The following is a 15,885-nucleotide window of genomic DNA, read 5'->3' on the forward strand; positions in this document are numbered from 1 at the left end:
ATTCTGGCTTATTTGGGTAGTGCCATTATTGCAGTATCACCAATAATAATAATAATAATAATAATAATAATAATAATAATAATGTTATGCCCCAAAGTACATAAACTTATTTTTGTTGGTAGTCGGGATAAGCCATTTTCCTGAAACATGAATCGGCTGAAGAAAAATACATTATGAAGTGATATCTCCATTTGAGCAATTTATGTTACCTTCCTATGAGACATTCAGGATGCCAAAAGAGCCCCAGTTAACACTGAGTAAAAGTTGGAAGAGAAGGGGTGGTCCAGAAAACAAAAGCCCAAATACTGCACTTTTCTACACAGGGCCCCTTCAGGGATAAGTATTTAAAAAATCTGGAAAACTAAAAGAGATTCCAGGCAATAACCTCCATTAAGCTAGAGTTAAACTTTCATGTCAATGCAGAATTTTGTAAGTGTCTAATTATTTAAGCTTTATAAAATCTTTAAATCACTTATACATTCTACCAACCTTTACTCCAGTTAAATAACATTTTAGTGTCTAGAAATGTTAGACTGAAGGGAAAAGGATACAGCCTCTCTCCGAATTACGAATGAGTTATGGACCAAACACTTCGCCGTAACTCGATCCGTTCATAACTCGGACCCCATTGAGTTACGAACAGCTCGGTCGCGTGTAAGCGCGGGTCGCGTTTGTAACTCGGGGACCGCCTTTACGACTGCTCCATGGGAGCTTTGGCCGTAAGTGCAAATGGTCGTAACTCGACCGTTCACGACTCAGGGTGCAGCTGTACTAACCAGTTTGAAAACAGTAAGACTTGCCTGGTGAATGAATATTTCCTGCAATTTACAGGAAATGCTGCAAAACTAAAGATTATTCCTTTGAATAAAATAATAAATGGTTATGGCATGTCTGCCCTCCCCATCCAAATCCTTCCAGAGAATGTTTTAATATTGCCAATAAACTAAAAAAATGCTTGGGGTATGTAAACTGAAATAGTTATACAGGAGAAGAAGCTTTCATAGAAGTACAAAAACTTGTTGCGAAATATCATAGAATACTACAACTTAAGGGCCTCGAGAGATCAAGTCCAGGCCCCTGCACTCATGTCTGGACCAAACACCATCTAGATCAGTGTTTCTCAATCTTTTTTTTATAAAGCACCCCTCCACACTTTTTTTTTTAAGTACCCCCAGTACCTACAGTTTTCAGACACACAATTTTTTTTCTACTGTTGCAACACATTTGTTTAAACAACTTAATCATAGCTGGGCAGGCAATGAAAATTTTGGGTGTAAAAAGTAAAAAAATAATAAAACTCTGTAAAACTTAAAACAAAAATTCAGTTTTCTCCAAATTTCAGTTGTGTTGATGTACCCCCCGGACTTCTCCCAAGTACCCTTAAGGGTACTTATACCACTGGTTGAGAAACACTGATCTAGATCATCCCTGATAAATGTCTATCCAACCAGCTCTTAAGTATCTCCAGTGATGGAGAGACTACAGCCTCCCTATGCAATTTATTCCAGGGTTTAACCACCCTGACTGGAATTTTTCCTACTGTCCAACCTAAACCTCCCTTGCTGCAATTTAAGCCCATTGCTTCTTGCCCTATGATCAAAAGCCAAAGAGAACAATTTTTCTCCCTCCTCCTTGTAAATCCCTTTTAGATACTTGAAAACTTCTATCATGTCCCCTCTCAGTTGTGTCTCTTTTAAATTAAACAATCCCAATTCTTTCAGTTTTCCCTCAGAGGTCATATTTGCTAGACCTTTAGTCATTTTTGTTGCTCTTCTCTGGACCTTCTCTAATTTCTCCACATCTTTCTTGAAATGTGGTGCCCAGAACTGGACACAATACTCAAACTGAGGCCTAATCAGCATAGAGTAGAGCAGAAGAATGACTTCTTGTTTTTTCCTTACAACACTCTTGTTAATGCATCCCTAAATCACATTTTCTTTTTTTTTGCAATGTTACACTGTTGACTCATATGTAGCTTGTCCACTATGACCCTTAGATGTCTTTCTGCAGTACTCGTTAGACAGTCGCTTCCCATTCTGTATGTGTGAAACAGATTGTTCCTAAGTTGAGTACTTTGCATTTTTCTTTATTAAACTTCAACCTATTTACCTCAGACTATTTCTCCAGTTTGTCCAGATCATTTTGAATTATGACCCTGACCTCTAAAGCACTTGCAACCCCTCCCAACTTGGTATCAGCTGCAAACTTAATAATCTTACTCTCTATGCCAATATCTAAGTCTCTAATGAAGATATTGAACAGAACCAGTCCCAAAACAGACCCCTACACTTCCAGTGTGATGGTGAACCGTTAATAACTAGTCTCTGAGAACAGCGAGAAGTCCTGTGGCACCTTATAGACTAACAGATTTATTGGTGCATAAGCTTTCGTGGGCAAAAACCCACTTTGTCAGAGGCTTATGCCTTTGCCCATGAAAGCTTATGCTCCAATAAATCTGTTAGTCTATAAGGTGCCACAGGACTTCTTGTTGTTTATGCAGTTTCAGACTAACACGGCTCCCCTCTGATTCTTGTCTGAATACAGCTACCCCGCCAGTTATGCACTCACCTTATAGTAGCCTTATCTAGGTTGTATTTCCCTAGTTTATTGAAAAGAAGGTCATGTGAGACCGTACCAAATGCTTTACTAAAGTCTAAGTATACCATATCCACTGCCTCTCCCTTATATACAAGGCTTGATATCCTAACAAAGAAAGCTATCTGATTGGTCGATATGATTTGTTCTTTACAAATCCATGCTGGCTGTTACCTATCACCTAATTATCTTCCAGATGTTTGCAGATAATTATTTACTCCATTATCTTCCCTGGCACAGAAGTGAAACTGACTGGTCTCTAGTTTTCTGGGTTGTTCTTATTTCCCTTTTTATAGATGGGCACTGTATTTGCCATTTTCCAGTTTTCTGGTATCTCTCCTGACTTCTATGACTTTTCAAAGATGATAGCTAAAGGCTCAGATACCTCTTCTATCAGCTCCTTGAGTGTTCTAGGATGCATTTCATCAGGCCCTGGTGACTTGCAGACATCTAACATTTCTAAGTAATTTTTAACATTCTTTTTTTATTTTAACTTTTAAACTTACCCCATTTCCACTAGTATTCACTATGTTAGGCACCATCAATCTTCTTGACAAAAACCGAAACAAAGAAATTGTTAAGCACCTCTGCCATTTCCAGGTTTCCTGTTATTGTTTCTCCCTCTTCACTGAGCAATAGGCCTACCTTGCCCATGGTTGTCTTCTTGCTTTTAATATATTTGTAGAATGTCTTCTTGTTACCTCTTATGTCTCCAGCTAGGTTGAGCTCATTTTGTGCTTTTGCCTTTCTATTCTTGCCCCTGCATATTTGCGTTGTTTGCTTTTAGTCATCCTTTGTAATTTGTCCTAGTTTCCACTTTTTATACACTCCTTTTTGATTTTTAGATCACGTAAAATCTCCTGGGTAAGCTAAGGTGGTCTGTTACCATATTTTCTTCCTTTCCTACTCGGTGGTATAGTTTACTTTTGTGTCCCTTTGAAAAACTACCAACTGTCTTCAGTTGTTTTTCCTCTTAGTCTTGCTTCCCATGGGACCTTAGCTACCAGCTGAGTTTACTAAAATCTGCATTTCTGAAATCCACTCTCTCTATTTTGCTGTTCTCTCGTCTACCATTTCTTATAACAGTGGTCACCAACCAGTCGATTGGGATCTACCGATAGATCTTGGAGTCTCTGACAAGTGATCCTGACTGGTTTGGCCAAGAGTATCAAGTGCCAGCACTTCAGCTGCTCCTCCCCACCACTTCTGCACAGCTCCTTTGCCCCAGCCTGGGGAAAGTGAGTGAGGATGGGGGAGGGAAGATGAAGTGAGTAGGGGTGAGACTTCCGAGAAGGGGCGGGAAGGAGGTGGGGCAAGGGTATTTGGGTTGAGGTAAATCTTAGATTGCACTGAAATTCAAAAAGTGATCTCATGCTCAAAAAGGTTGGAGACCCCAGCTTTAGAATCATGAACTCTATGATTTTTCCATATACTTCATAGTCATGGGGATATTTCCTCCGAATATGAAAATTAGAAGGTAATTTACTGATCATTAATGTAACTTTGCAGATAAAGAATTACAAAAAATCTGACCTGAGCACTATGCCTTGGTTTTCAGATAGTTGTTGCAATACTATTACAATTTTGTTTAAACTTCTGTAATAACTACTCAACGTTCATGGACATTATTTCGCTGATCACACATCTGTCTGTAGTTCTGTGGTTACTATTGTTAAAACTACACAAGATCAGGATGAATATAGTCTCTCTTTTTCAGCTTTAGTTTGTATATTTACAACTTTTTGTATAGTTTCACTATTTGCTCTATATAATCAGTTCTCCCTGTTTGTGTGAATCTTGACATAGCACTAAAGAAGAAAAAACCCCCAAACATAGTTAAAACCATATAAATTGACTGCGGAATCTGGGACACATTTACTACCTAAAACTACCTTTAATCTTAAAATGACTAGATTTCAAGTTATATGAAGTATTGTTGTACTCGAGAAACAAGATGGGTGAGTAGCAGCTTTTTATTGGATCAATTTCTGTTGGTGAGAGAGACGAGCTTCTGAGTGTACAGAGTTCTTCTTCGGGTCTAAAAGTTCAAAAGCTTGTCTCTCTCACCTACAGAATTTGGTCCAATGAAATATATTACCTTACCCACTTTGTGTGTCTAGATATTTAATTGGCAGGGTCATTGTAATTTTTTTTCAACTGTGGCTTTACTATTGCACTGTTTCCTTGATGTAGTTATTTCTTATTCTAAAATATTTTACTTACCAATAGGACCGTTCCACGGGATATCTGATAACGCAAGTGCTGCAGATGCTAAAATTATAAGATATATATTTTAAATGATTACATAAATACAAACATTAAAAAAAAGTGTACCAAGTATTTAAAATTTTTACCTCCATTAATTGCCAAAACGTCAGGCTGATTAACACCATCTACTGCTAAAAGATTACAAATGATCTGGTATAATATAAAAGACAATGGAAGAATTTTAAGCTATATTTTTTTTAAATCAAAACACTTGCAAGAAACAACATACACAATAACCTAAAAATTATATGAACTCATATAAAGAGAAAAAATGTTCAACTACATAAATCAACGAGCTGATGGAGAAAAATGATATTCAACACCAAGAATCACCAAATTAGGAGCAAACACAGGCTCTTACAATGTTACGAAGTTATCTTTACCTATAACATATATTTCAGAAATATTAATAATGAGATTACTCTAAGAGGTAGGGATAGCAGATAATAGAATAGTTGACTAACCGCATAAATTCTTAGTGGTTAGTCGACTTCTATAGTCCCAGGGGGCAGGGCCAGCAGCCAGCACCCTTCGGCTCCACTCCTGGGGAGCCCCCTGCCACTCTATGGGGTGCCAGGAAGGAGCTGGTCTGCAAGGATAGCCAGTTTAAAAACTAGCTCCCCTTGTGGGCCAGTAGCCTGCTGCCCCAGGCTTCTGCCTCTGATACAGAGGCAGCAGCACAGGGTGGAAGCAGCCCCTGTCTGCAGGGAATCTGAGCTCCCTGCAGACAGAGGCTGTTGAGGGAGGCTGCCGTGAAGCAGACTCTTATTCATTGAGGCCTGGACTGTAGGCAGGAACCAGCCTCTGTCGCCAGCAGGCCAAGACTAGCCTCGCACAGAGGCTTCTCCACAGGATGTGGAACAGCCTTTGTCAGTGGCAAGCGTGGGACCTCCATGAGCAGAGGCTGCTGCCGCGAAGTAGCCTCTGTCCCATTGCAGGCCCTGGTTTGCTATGGGCAGAAGCTGCTTCGCAGCAGCCTCCCCTGTACCTGCCCCACCCCCCGCACTGCTGACTCTGATAGAGGCAGTGAGGAGAGGAGGCGGCACCACAGTGCCAGTGATGGGGGCAACCAGCTTTAAGCCACCTCCCCCCCCACTGCCTCTGATACAGAGGCAGCAGTTTGGGGAGGTGAATCCGAGTAGTTGCCTAGATTAACCAATAAACCTAGGCTTATTGGTTAATCATCTAGTCAACTACTCATTGACATCCTTAATAAGAAGTAACAAATGTGAGAAAGAAAATTGCATAATGAGACAACCTTAAAATATTGACAAGAAATACATGGATAGATTTTTGGGGTTTAAGGATTATTTTTTATTTTGTTGCACAAATAAACAACATATGAGCTTTTTTTCCTCACCTTCTACAACAGAAAATGGTAGTATGGACTTGCAATGAAAATCTTTTGGGACACTATTTTTAAGGTCATTCACTAGCCTATTCTATTTGACATGCAACATAAGCATTAATCATAGTTTCATCTAAAATGTCACTGAGCAAGAATGACATCTCCTAGTTAGTTAAATTACTTTATCCCAGGAATAAATCTCACTCATTTCTTTGAGAGAGTGAGTCTGAAGTCAGACCAGTTAAAAAAATAGCTTTCTTGTAGTAATGAGTAATTGGCCTGTGTTAAGCAATACTACTTCTTGAAATATTAAAGGATGCTACTGTTAATTCTTCAACTGTACCAACAGGTAACACTATTTTGAAAAAAATGAACCCATTTTGGAAGCTTGCCCAAGCAGCTTTCTTTTGACTCCCATAGAACTGTGACTACCATTAAAATTAATGGACCCACCTGGGTATCATAATAATAACCTGCTGGGAAGAGTGGCCTAATGGATCGATCTGTAAAAAAAAACATTCATACATGGAAAGATTAAGATTACGACTGTTTATAGCAGAGTGAGTGGAGATGAATGACAGACATATATGCAGTACCAAGAGACAAAGATATAATTTGAGCAATCTTTAACGCTTTTCTTTTTTATTATAAGAGGAAAATACTCCCCAAAAATTACCAGCCAACACATTTGAAACTTTTACAAACATAAAGCCTAATTAACTTGTGGAACTCTGCCAAAAGATATCTAGACTAAGACCTGAGCACCATTTAAAAATTATGAGATGAGAATATTCACTGTCACATTAGACAAGATAAAAATATCAGGAACATTATTCTTCATGCTTCAAGATATACGACAGCCACTAAGCAGTGGGAATTAGTAAGAAACCTCCTCTGTGAGCAAGTTATTTCACAGTTGTCCAGTATGGGGATTCTAATGTCTTCCTCTGAAGTACATGTTAACTACCACTCACAAGAACAGGAAACCAAACAATGTGTCAGAGGTCTGATCTACTCTGCAATTCCTGAGCTCCAAGTCAGAGTTAGTACAGGCAGTCCCTGGGTTACGTACAAGATAGGAACAAACCTACAGTCCCTAAGTTGAATCTGTTTGTAAGTCGAAACTGGCATCCAGATTCAGCCGCTGCTGAAACTGACCAGCGGCTGACTACAGGAAGCCTGAGGCAGAGTTGCTCTGCCCCGGGCTTCCTGGAATCAGCCGCTGATCAGTTTCAACGGGCTGAATCTGGACGCCAGTTCTTACATACAGATTCAACTTAAGAACCTCAGGCGTCCCCAAGTCAGCTGCTGCTGAAACTGATCAGCGGCTGACTCCAGGAAGCCCGGGGCAGAGCAACTCTGCCTCAGGCTTCCTGTAGTCAGCGCTGGTCAGTTTCAGCAAAGGCTGACTTGGGGACGCCTGGGGCAGAGCAGCTAGGGTGCTGTCGGGTTGGTCCAGTAGTGCCCAGAGTGCCCCAGGTGTCCCCAAATCAGCTCTACCATAGGCATCAGGAGAAAAGCCTGGTCTGCTGGGGGGGGGGGGGCACACTAGCTGCGCCCCCCCCCCCCAGCAGACCAGGGAGATGCGGGCAGCGAACCAAGACGCACCACGGTCCCGCTGCCCGCGTGCTCCGCGGCTTTGCTCCCCATTTCCCTGGTCTGCTGGAGACCAGAAGACCACAGAGACGGGGAGCAAAGCCTCGTAGGACGCGGGCAGCGGGACAGCTGCGGCGCGTCTGGGTTGTCCCGCTGCCCGCGTGCTCCGGGGCGAGAAAAGCCCCATTCGTAACTGAACTAGGGGACTGCCTGTAATAACCTTTTTACACAGTTAAGCTTCCCCTTACATAAAATAATACATAAATGTTGGTGGTTTAAATGATAACATTACAAATTAGAAAAAAGTTACTCCTCTTCTTGTTACTGTTTAAAATGTGTTGCCCATATCATTCCTGCTAGGTGTATGTGCACCACAAGCACTGGCATCAAAGTTTCTTCCCCTAGCAGGACCTGTTGGGTCAACTTTGGAGCACTCCTGCAGTGCTGCCTCCATGGTGCTCAATATATGACCCTCTCAATTGGGGGGCCTTCTCACTTCCTTCTTGCCACCTACTCTGACAGAGGGGAAAGCAAGTGGATGTGCACCTCCTCCATATGCTTCAAACAAGTGTCATGGGAGATGCCCATTGGCATGAGCTTATTGCAGGACTTGCAGTGTTTGAACCTTTGGGACTCAGGCATACCCCAAGTTTCCGAGGGGAAATTAGCAGTTGGGGTAGAGGGGAAACGCACACTCACAACAACTAAATGCTAATTAACTATAACTAAAACCAATACTAAGACTACAATTAAATGAAAGGCTAGGGAAACAAGAAAAGAACTTGCTAAACAAGCCACCGCAGTTCCAATGACTATCACTGGTAGTAAGAAGGATCTAAAGAGGTGCAGAGTCATATGTTGAGTATGATGGATGCTCCATTCCAGAAGGTTCCACAACTGACCCAGTGGGTGCTACTAAGGGAAAAACTTTCTGATTACTGTGCATGCAGCACATGTACATCTAACTGGAATCGGTTTTGAGCAAGGACTCAGAAAACCACCAAACTTACCTGCCTAAAAATGCTTATATTGCAAGTGTCAATTAGACCAGTGTTTCTCAATCAGTGGTACGAATAACCATAAGGGTGCTCGAGAAAAGTCTGGGGGGGTATATTAACACAACTGAAATTTGGAGAAAACTGAATTTTTGTTTTAAGTTTTACAGCACTTTACTATTTTTTTTTATTTTTTACACCCAAAAATGTCATTGCCCTCCCAGCTACGATTAAGTTGTTTAAACAAATGTGTTGCAATGGTAAAAAAATGTGTGCGCCTGGAAATTGTGGGTACTTCTAATTTTTTTTAAAGGGGTACTTATACATTTTTTTTAAAAAAGGGGGTACTTTATAAAAAAAAGGTTGAGAAACCCTGAACTAGCCTATCTTTTCATTTTTTTAAACTAACCAAGAAAGATAAAGTGTTCATAAAGAAAAAACCCTACAATAGCCTTGCTCTGTTGTTTTAGGCTCAGCATAAAGTAAATCTTATTCCAGAAACTCCATCAAGGACCCAATCCAGTAATAATGAAGTTTTTAAAAAAAAGTCACTAAAACATCAATATGAAAAACTGCCATTTTTATCCAGTTAGAACTTTCTCTGAAAATTCCTATTTAAGAGCATGAATCTCAATGGGCCTTGAAAACACTAACAATCAGTAATTATGTCCAAACTGACTTTTGAAGGATGGATACATAAGAAGCTCACTAATTATCTGCTGCTGAAAAGAACACATTTTGAAAATATGAGTATTTATTAGTAGCAGTATAAATGTGTTGGATGCTTTACAGACATAAACAAAGGTCAAGTCCTAGCTTCAGAGAGCTTCTAGTATGATGACATGTAATGAAAAGCAACACAACTCAATAGTGAAGTTATTATGCAAGTGTTGTATTTTTTTAAATTGATTTTTCAGTCTGATTTATTAATATACCTCTGCATAGTGACTAGAGCTTACTGTTTACAATCCTATCCCTTCTTAAGAGTAAGTCCTGCTACAGGGGGCCCTCCCTATAAGCCCAAGATACATTCCAAAAAACTTGGACTTACACCAAAACAACTTAAGTGGGGAATTTTTTTCCCACGGCTGACTTCCATTTAAGCAAATTGGAGGGAGTGTTTTGCACGACTTATAGTGGGGAATCAGAAAACTTACAACGCATCAGCTCCTACAAACGGCAACAACTTTAGTGTGAAATGGTTGTATACCAGGGCGACCTATAGCTGGGACCCCGCGTAGTTTTAACAAACATTGAGCCATACGCTTCCATCATCTCATTCATGAGACAAGTTTTGGGCATCTTGGATACGATTTTTCAGACAATGAGAAAGGAGGATACATTAAGGCTGTGTCTAGACTACATGCCTCTGTCGGCTTCATTTAAATTTACATGGCTGCCGCGCTGAGCCGACAAACAGCTGATCAGCTGTTTGTCTGCTCAGCGCGCTAGTCTGGACACTCCCCTGCCGACATCAAAGCCTTTTGTCGGCAGCCCCGTTATTCCTCGTGGGATGAGGTTTACCGGGGCTGCCGACAAAGGGCTTTGATGTCGACGGGAGTGTCCAGACTAGTGCGCTGAGCGGTCAAACAGCTGATTAGCTGTTTGTCGGCTCAGCGCGGCAGCCATGTAAATTTAAATGAAGCCGCGATCATTTAAATCGCGGCTTCATCTGACTTTGCCAAACAAACAAATCTACATGGCTCCGTCAACGGAACCTTTTTTGGGTTGGGGGCCACTGAGCTACAGAAAAAAAATTAGTCAGGGGCCGCACACAAGTGAGAAGCAAAAAAAACCAACCAATCAAACCAAACCCTCACCGACGCAGGGTTGCTCCTGAATTAAATAGCGAAAGACACTGTCCACATTTTTCTTGCACACCAGAGCCTAGGGGGGGCCCAGGCTAGTAGATTGTGTGCTCCAGCCCCATGGAGACTGGAGCACCGGTGCAGGTTCCCCAATGCTGGGGGGAGCTTCAAGTCTTGGGGGCCGGATCTAGGCAAGCTGGGGGCCACATCCAACCCCTGGGCCTTAGATTCCCCATCTTGATTTAGGCCAAACGATCTGTCTCCTTTTCTCCCTATTTCTTCAGAAAACTATTTGGTTGTCTCTTTTTCCATCCCTCCTGACAAAATTAGCTCCAGGAGATGATGTCTCTCTAGGCTGAGGCACAAGAAATTACAATCTCAATAGCAAATGAGAAATCTCACAAGCTTTTAGATATTTTGGGCTTTCATATAAAGAATGTGCATGGAGCCCCAAAGGATAAATGGTTCTGAACTTAGCAGCTCTTTAAGGCATACTATTCTCCCAAAACTGCTACAGAGGCAATATTCACTGAAAGCAATGGTTACAGATAGCCCTCTTTTTTCAATCTTTCAGTGTATATATTACAAACAACAAAAAGAAAGTGCTGGACACTGTCTTTTTAGTCTTCGTCCTACCTATTACTCTGCTTGTGAGAATCTCTTTATCAGTGGAACCAAGCTCTCTTCTGAGGTAGTTTGTAGGAATCCTTCCTGCGGCAGCAGCTTTTTGGCGATAGTCAACCTTATAGAACAAAACAAGGATTCGTAAACAAAACTATAATTACTGTTCTTTATTAAAGTACAGGCTGAACCTCCCTAATCTGGGACTCTCTGGTCTGGCAACATCCGTGGTCCAGCAGGGTCATGGATTTTGCTAGACAAACTGCCCCAGAGATGTGGGCAGGAGCCAGCTGGAGAATACAGGGCTGGGGAGCCCTAGCTGGGTCAGGTGGCAACTGGGGAGCCCCAGCCCAGCTGTAGAACCCCCAAAATTAGCGGGACCAGGCCACTATCGGGGAGCCCCGACCCTGGCCAGGGAACTCTGGTGTCAGCCAAGCCAGGCAGAGAGGCGCTCCTGCCCTGGCTGGGGAACTCACTGGAGCAGCAGCCAGCCGGCCCTGGGCTGCACAACCCTGGAGAACCCCTAGCAAGAGCAGGACTGGCCCCTGCAGTGGGGTCAGGGGCAGCCAGATGGCCCCAGCAGGGAACTCCCCAGCTTTATCTGGGCCAGGGAACTCAGGAAATCCCTGGTGGCAGTGGGGGTGGGGTGGCCAGGTGACTAGAGAACCCCCGGAGGTAGCGGGATGGGTGGCCCTGGCCAGGAAACTCCCTGGCATCATCGGGGGCAGGCGGGACTGTGAAGCCCCAGCTGGAGAACCCAATCCCTAGAGGCAGTGGGGCTGGGTTGGCCAGACGGCTTCAGAGAACACCCGACAGCAGTGGAACCAGGTGCCAACAGGGAAGTCTTGGCCCAGGAAACCTGGGGAATCCCCAGCAGTAACTGGATGGAAGAATTCTGAGCGGGGCTGTCAGTGGCTGGGTGGTCCGGGGAACCCTGGCAGCAGTGGGGACAGCATCAGGGTGAGAGACCCAGCCTTGGAAGCTCAGGAGTGGGGCAGCTAGTAAGGGAGCATTGACCTCCCCTGGTCCAGCAAATTCCCTGGTTCGGGACCGCTCAGGTCCCAACGGTACTGGACCAAGGAGTTCCAACCTGCACTACTATAAGAAGGTCAGATGATAATACATCTGAATTTAATAGCTATTCTACTTCAGATAGCCACAGAGACAGAACAATTTACATTAAAACGCAACTGAAATATCTGAGGACTCAAGTTCCACTTCTCTACTATTATTTATCATTATCAATTTGTGTTTGCATAATTACAATTAATACTTACCACCAAAGGCATGAACTGAGATGGAGAAGGCTTTGTTTTACTGACTGCTGTGACCATCACTGATGTATCACCTAACTTGATTAAAAACAGTTAAATTAGTTTTAGGAAAGATTTTTTCATAAATTTTCATAAATGTATCGTTTATTTTCACTTCTCAGCAGAGAATTTTTCAAGTGAAGAGAAATACACAAATCCACGGTGCACTGGTGAGGCTTCTGAAAACCTTGCAAAAAGTGTTTTCCATGCAGTAGCCGACTGTGGATTCAGACAGACTCCTATTGCCATGCAACTGGCTGAGACATCTCAACAAAAAACAGTACATTTATCTAAGTTAACATACACATTTTGAGTTTGCATAGATATTTACCTCCACTACAGCACATCCATCAGCAAATCTGGCCAGTTTTCCTGAGGAAATTTTCAAATTTCTGTTAAAGAGGATATCTGCCATTAGTGACAAATGAGGGCCAGTTTACCAATACCTCCCTATTCAACTATAAATATGTTTATATTTTATGTTTCATATTTTAGAAAATATTGATTATATTTACTATTCATGAGAGAAACTTGCTTTGATAAGTCTGGATACTTGAAATCTGAATCAACAGAATAGAAAATAAGAATACAAGCTGCCATAATGATCAGCAATTTGTCTTGGTTCCAGAAATGACCACTTTCTAAGATGAAAGAAAAATGTAGGCAATGTCTACAGCGCCTTGTAGTATGAACAATGGAGGAGAGGAGAAGAGGTAGGAAGAGAATGAATAACAGTGCATACTCAAGTGATGTGCTATAACTCTCCCGCATGGATGCTAAGAGAATGAACTAAGAAGTTTCTAGTTAGCAGTAATGTAATTCTGTTTGAAGCAGGCAACATTTGCTTGAAGTAGACACCTTTTATATTAATGTCTGTATATCCATATGCGGGAATCACAGCACAACATTTTGACATGCATGCTATTCCTCCCACCCTCTGTCCAAATGCATAGTAGTGTAGATGAATCCTTAAATTCCAAACTAATTCCATCCTGTATTCTCTACTGTAATTGCCTTCTGCATCAGGTAGTAAGTCATGTGGCATCCAGGTTTCACATCTGCAATGTAAGAGCCAGGCAGTAATAACTCTGTCGGTACTGAATTTGACTAGATTTGAACCAGTGATTGAGAGGTGAAAGGCTCTGTATCAGTAAATGGTGGACAATCTCTGGCCCATGAGGGTAATCTGATTGTGGGCTGCATGACATTTTGCAGACACTATTTGCAGACACCACCACTGGTAGGGAACAGAGAACAATGACAACTGGGAGCCGCAGAAAGTCAGTGTTAGCAATATATCTTGTGGCCCATAATCAGATTTCCAAAACGGACTGCATGCAGCCAGCAAGTTGACCATCACTTTTCTGTCTGCTACTGGAAGCCAGCCAATCCCTCCTACACTTTAGAGTTTTAAGAAGCCTATTATTGGCTTTCATTAGTCTCAAGGCTGAATGTATTAAATAAAGATCATCACAAAATGAGAGGGTGTATGTATGCAAGGAAAAAAAACCACACATTTACACCCCCCACGTTTACATCCCCCAGACACACTTTTTCTCAGTCACAGTAGGCAGTATGTTAATAGAAAAAGTGCAGTGGAGGATCTGATATACACATTTTATATGAATACACACAAATATGCCCATTCTTTGGCAACTATGTACACGAGCGCTTACTGATAAAGTTTAAATGACATTCAATTTCCTTATTTACTTCAGCTGATTGGAACCTGATTTAGTACCCAGTGAAGTCAACTGGAGTTTTTCCACTTATTCCTGTGGACCTGGAATCAGGTCCCTAGTCTTTCAAACTCCTTTGTTAAAATGTATTAATAAAAGCCATCAAAATGAAGGGAAAGGGAGGCAGCCACTATGCTTTAAACTGCAGGAAGAAGCCACATATGGATGACTGTTTGTGAGATACACAAGCCATTTAAGGATAAAGTATTAATATCTTTCTACTTTATAAAATACCAACACAACTTAACACCAGTTTCACCATGACATGGGCAACCTTAGCCATTGTGATGGGAGGACTTTAATTTCAGATCACTTTATCACCAGAACAATATATTGCAAGGGCTACTGAGAAGCAGCACATCAGTTGTATGCAATAAACATAAAAATAAAAAGAACAGGAGGCCAGTAGATTTTAAACAAGTTTAGCAATTATTGTCTATCTTTAACTCCACTAGCTGCACATTAGGATGTTATAGGGTGGAAAAGGGATGGCTGAGGCAAAGCTACACAGGCCCTCCCGCCTCCTAACACACACTTCTCAGCAGATACTGGGCACGAACGGGCACTGGGGAGCAGAGATCAAGGGGGCACAGCCTGACGGAAAGCCACTGTAGAGTCAGAGAAAGAAAAAAGTGACAAGCAATGGGAGTGGGGAGGAGCGGAAGAAGTGAGGCGCGGAGAACACCTGCAGGAGGAATTGTTTTGTGAGGGGGCAGAGCAGCGAGGGGCAGATGGCTCTAGCAGGGCGTGGGGGGCGGGGATGGGGAGTGGGAGGCCAGAGATCTGTACTGAAGCTGGGATACAGGACAGGTCTTGCCCAAGCCACCGGGATTCAGAGGCGAAGGACACGGTCCGAGGCCGGTGGAGGGGAAACGAGATCCCGGGGCGGACGGTTTCCCCCCCTGCAGCCCCCTCGTTACCTGCTCCCCACCTCCACCGACACCGCCTTGTAAGCCTCGGCGCCGCCCTGCAGCCCTCGGGCCTGGGCCACCTGCCCCAGCCGGGCGCCCAGCCCCAGCCAGCGCTTCATGGTGCCGGGCAGCGGGCGGGAGCTGGCGGCGGCGACCAGCTCCCTGAGCCTAGCCCGACCGCAGACCTGGCACCGCATGCAGGCGGCCATGACACCAGGGTCACGGCCCGGCAGCCGCACCGCAAGGCGCCAGCCGATTGGCTGGGGCGGGCTCGGAGACTGCGCGCTCTCGCAGCAAAGCCGAACGCCATTGGCTGTCGCGCCGCCGGCTGAGTTTCGATTCCTCTCTCTGAGGGGCTGCCGGGGGTCCAGGGCCCCCTGGTGGCAGCGCGTTGCTATGGCGGCCAGCCAGGGACACGCCCCGGAGGCCGGACTCCGCTGCAGGTACAGAAAGCGAGCGCCCCGCCCCCTCTCTCAATCGTCTCTCCCTCGCTCGCGTGCCGCGCTTGGGCGGGGTCGCTGGGCTGAGGTGCGGGTTGGGCTACGGGCGGGAGCTTGGGTGTGGGAGGTGGCTCAGGGTTGGGGTAGGATGTTGGGCTCTTGGCAGAGGTGGAGGGCCTAAGGGGGAGGGGGAGGGGGAGGGGCTCTGGCTTGAGGTGGGAGTTGGGGTACGATATAGGAGGGGTGAGGGC

The 15,885-nt window shown here is 43.6% G+C and overlaps 1 protein-coding gene and 1 long non-coding RNA gene across 3 annotated transcripts in view; one reads left to right on the plus strand and one right to left on the minus strand.

Annotated features, from left to right (window-relative positions):
- Positions 1-15,403, minus strand: part of PNPT1 (polyribonucleotide nucleotidyltransferase 1) — a 46,355-nt gene extending 30,952 nt beyond the window's left edge. The window contains exons 1-7 of the mRNA XM_006122141.4: positions 15,204-15,403; positions 12,876-12,936; positions 12,509-12,583; positions 11,247-11,352; positions 6,665-6,714; positions 4,950-5,013; positions 4,819-4,866 (exon numbers count right to left, since the gene is read on the minus strand). Of these exons, the coding sequence (XP_006122203.2) occupies positions 4,819-4,866; positions 4,950-5,013; positions 6,665-6,714; positions 11,247-11,352; positions 12,509-12,583; positions 12,876-12,936; positions 15,204-15,403 (604 nt within the window). The remainder of the gene's footprint in view (positions 1-4,818; positions 4,867-4,949; positions 5,014-6,664; positions 6,715-11,246; positions 11,353-12,508; positions 12,584-12,875; positions 12,937-15,203) is intronic.
- Positions 15,404-15,502: 99 nt separating this feature from the next.
- The window catches only part of LOC112545636 (uncharacterized), a 113,470-nt gene continuing 113,087 nt past the window's right edge, over positions 15,503-15,885 (plus strand). For both annotated transcript variants that reach the window (XR_012902990.1, XR_012902991.1), the window contains exon 1: positions 15,503-15,637. This is a non-coding gene — a long non-coding RNA (uncharacterized LOC112545636). The remainder of the gene's footprint in view (positions 15,638-15,885) is intronic.

Source organism: Pelodiscus sinensis, chromosome 3 (genome assembly GCF_049634645.1).
Source record: "Pelodiscus sinensis isolate JC-2024 chromosome 3, ASM4963464v1, whole genome shotgun sequence".
Taxonomy (NCBI): Eukaryota; Metazoa; Chordata; order Testudines; family Trionychidae; genus Pelodiscus; species Pelodiscus sinensis.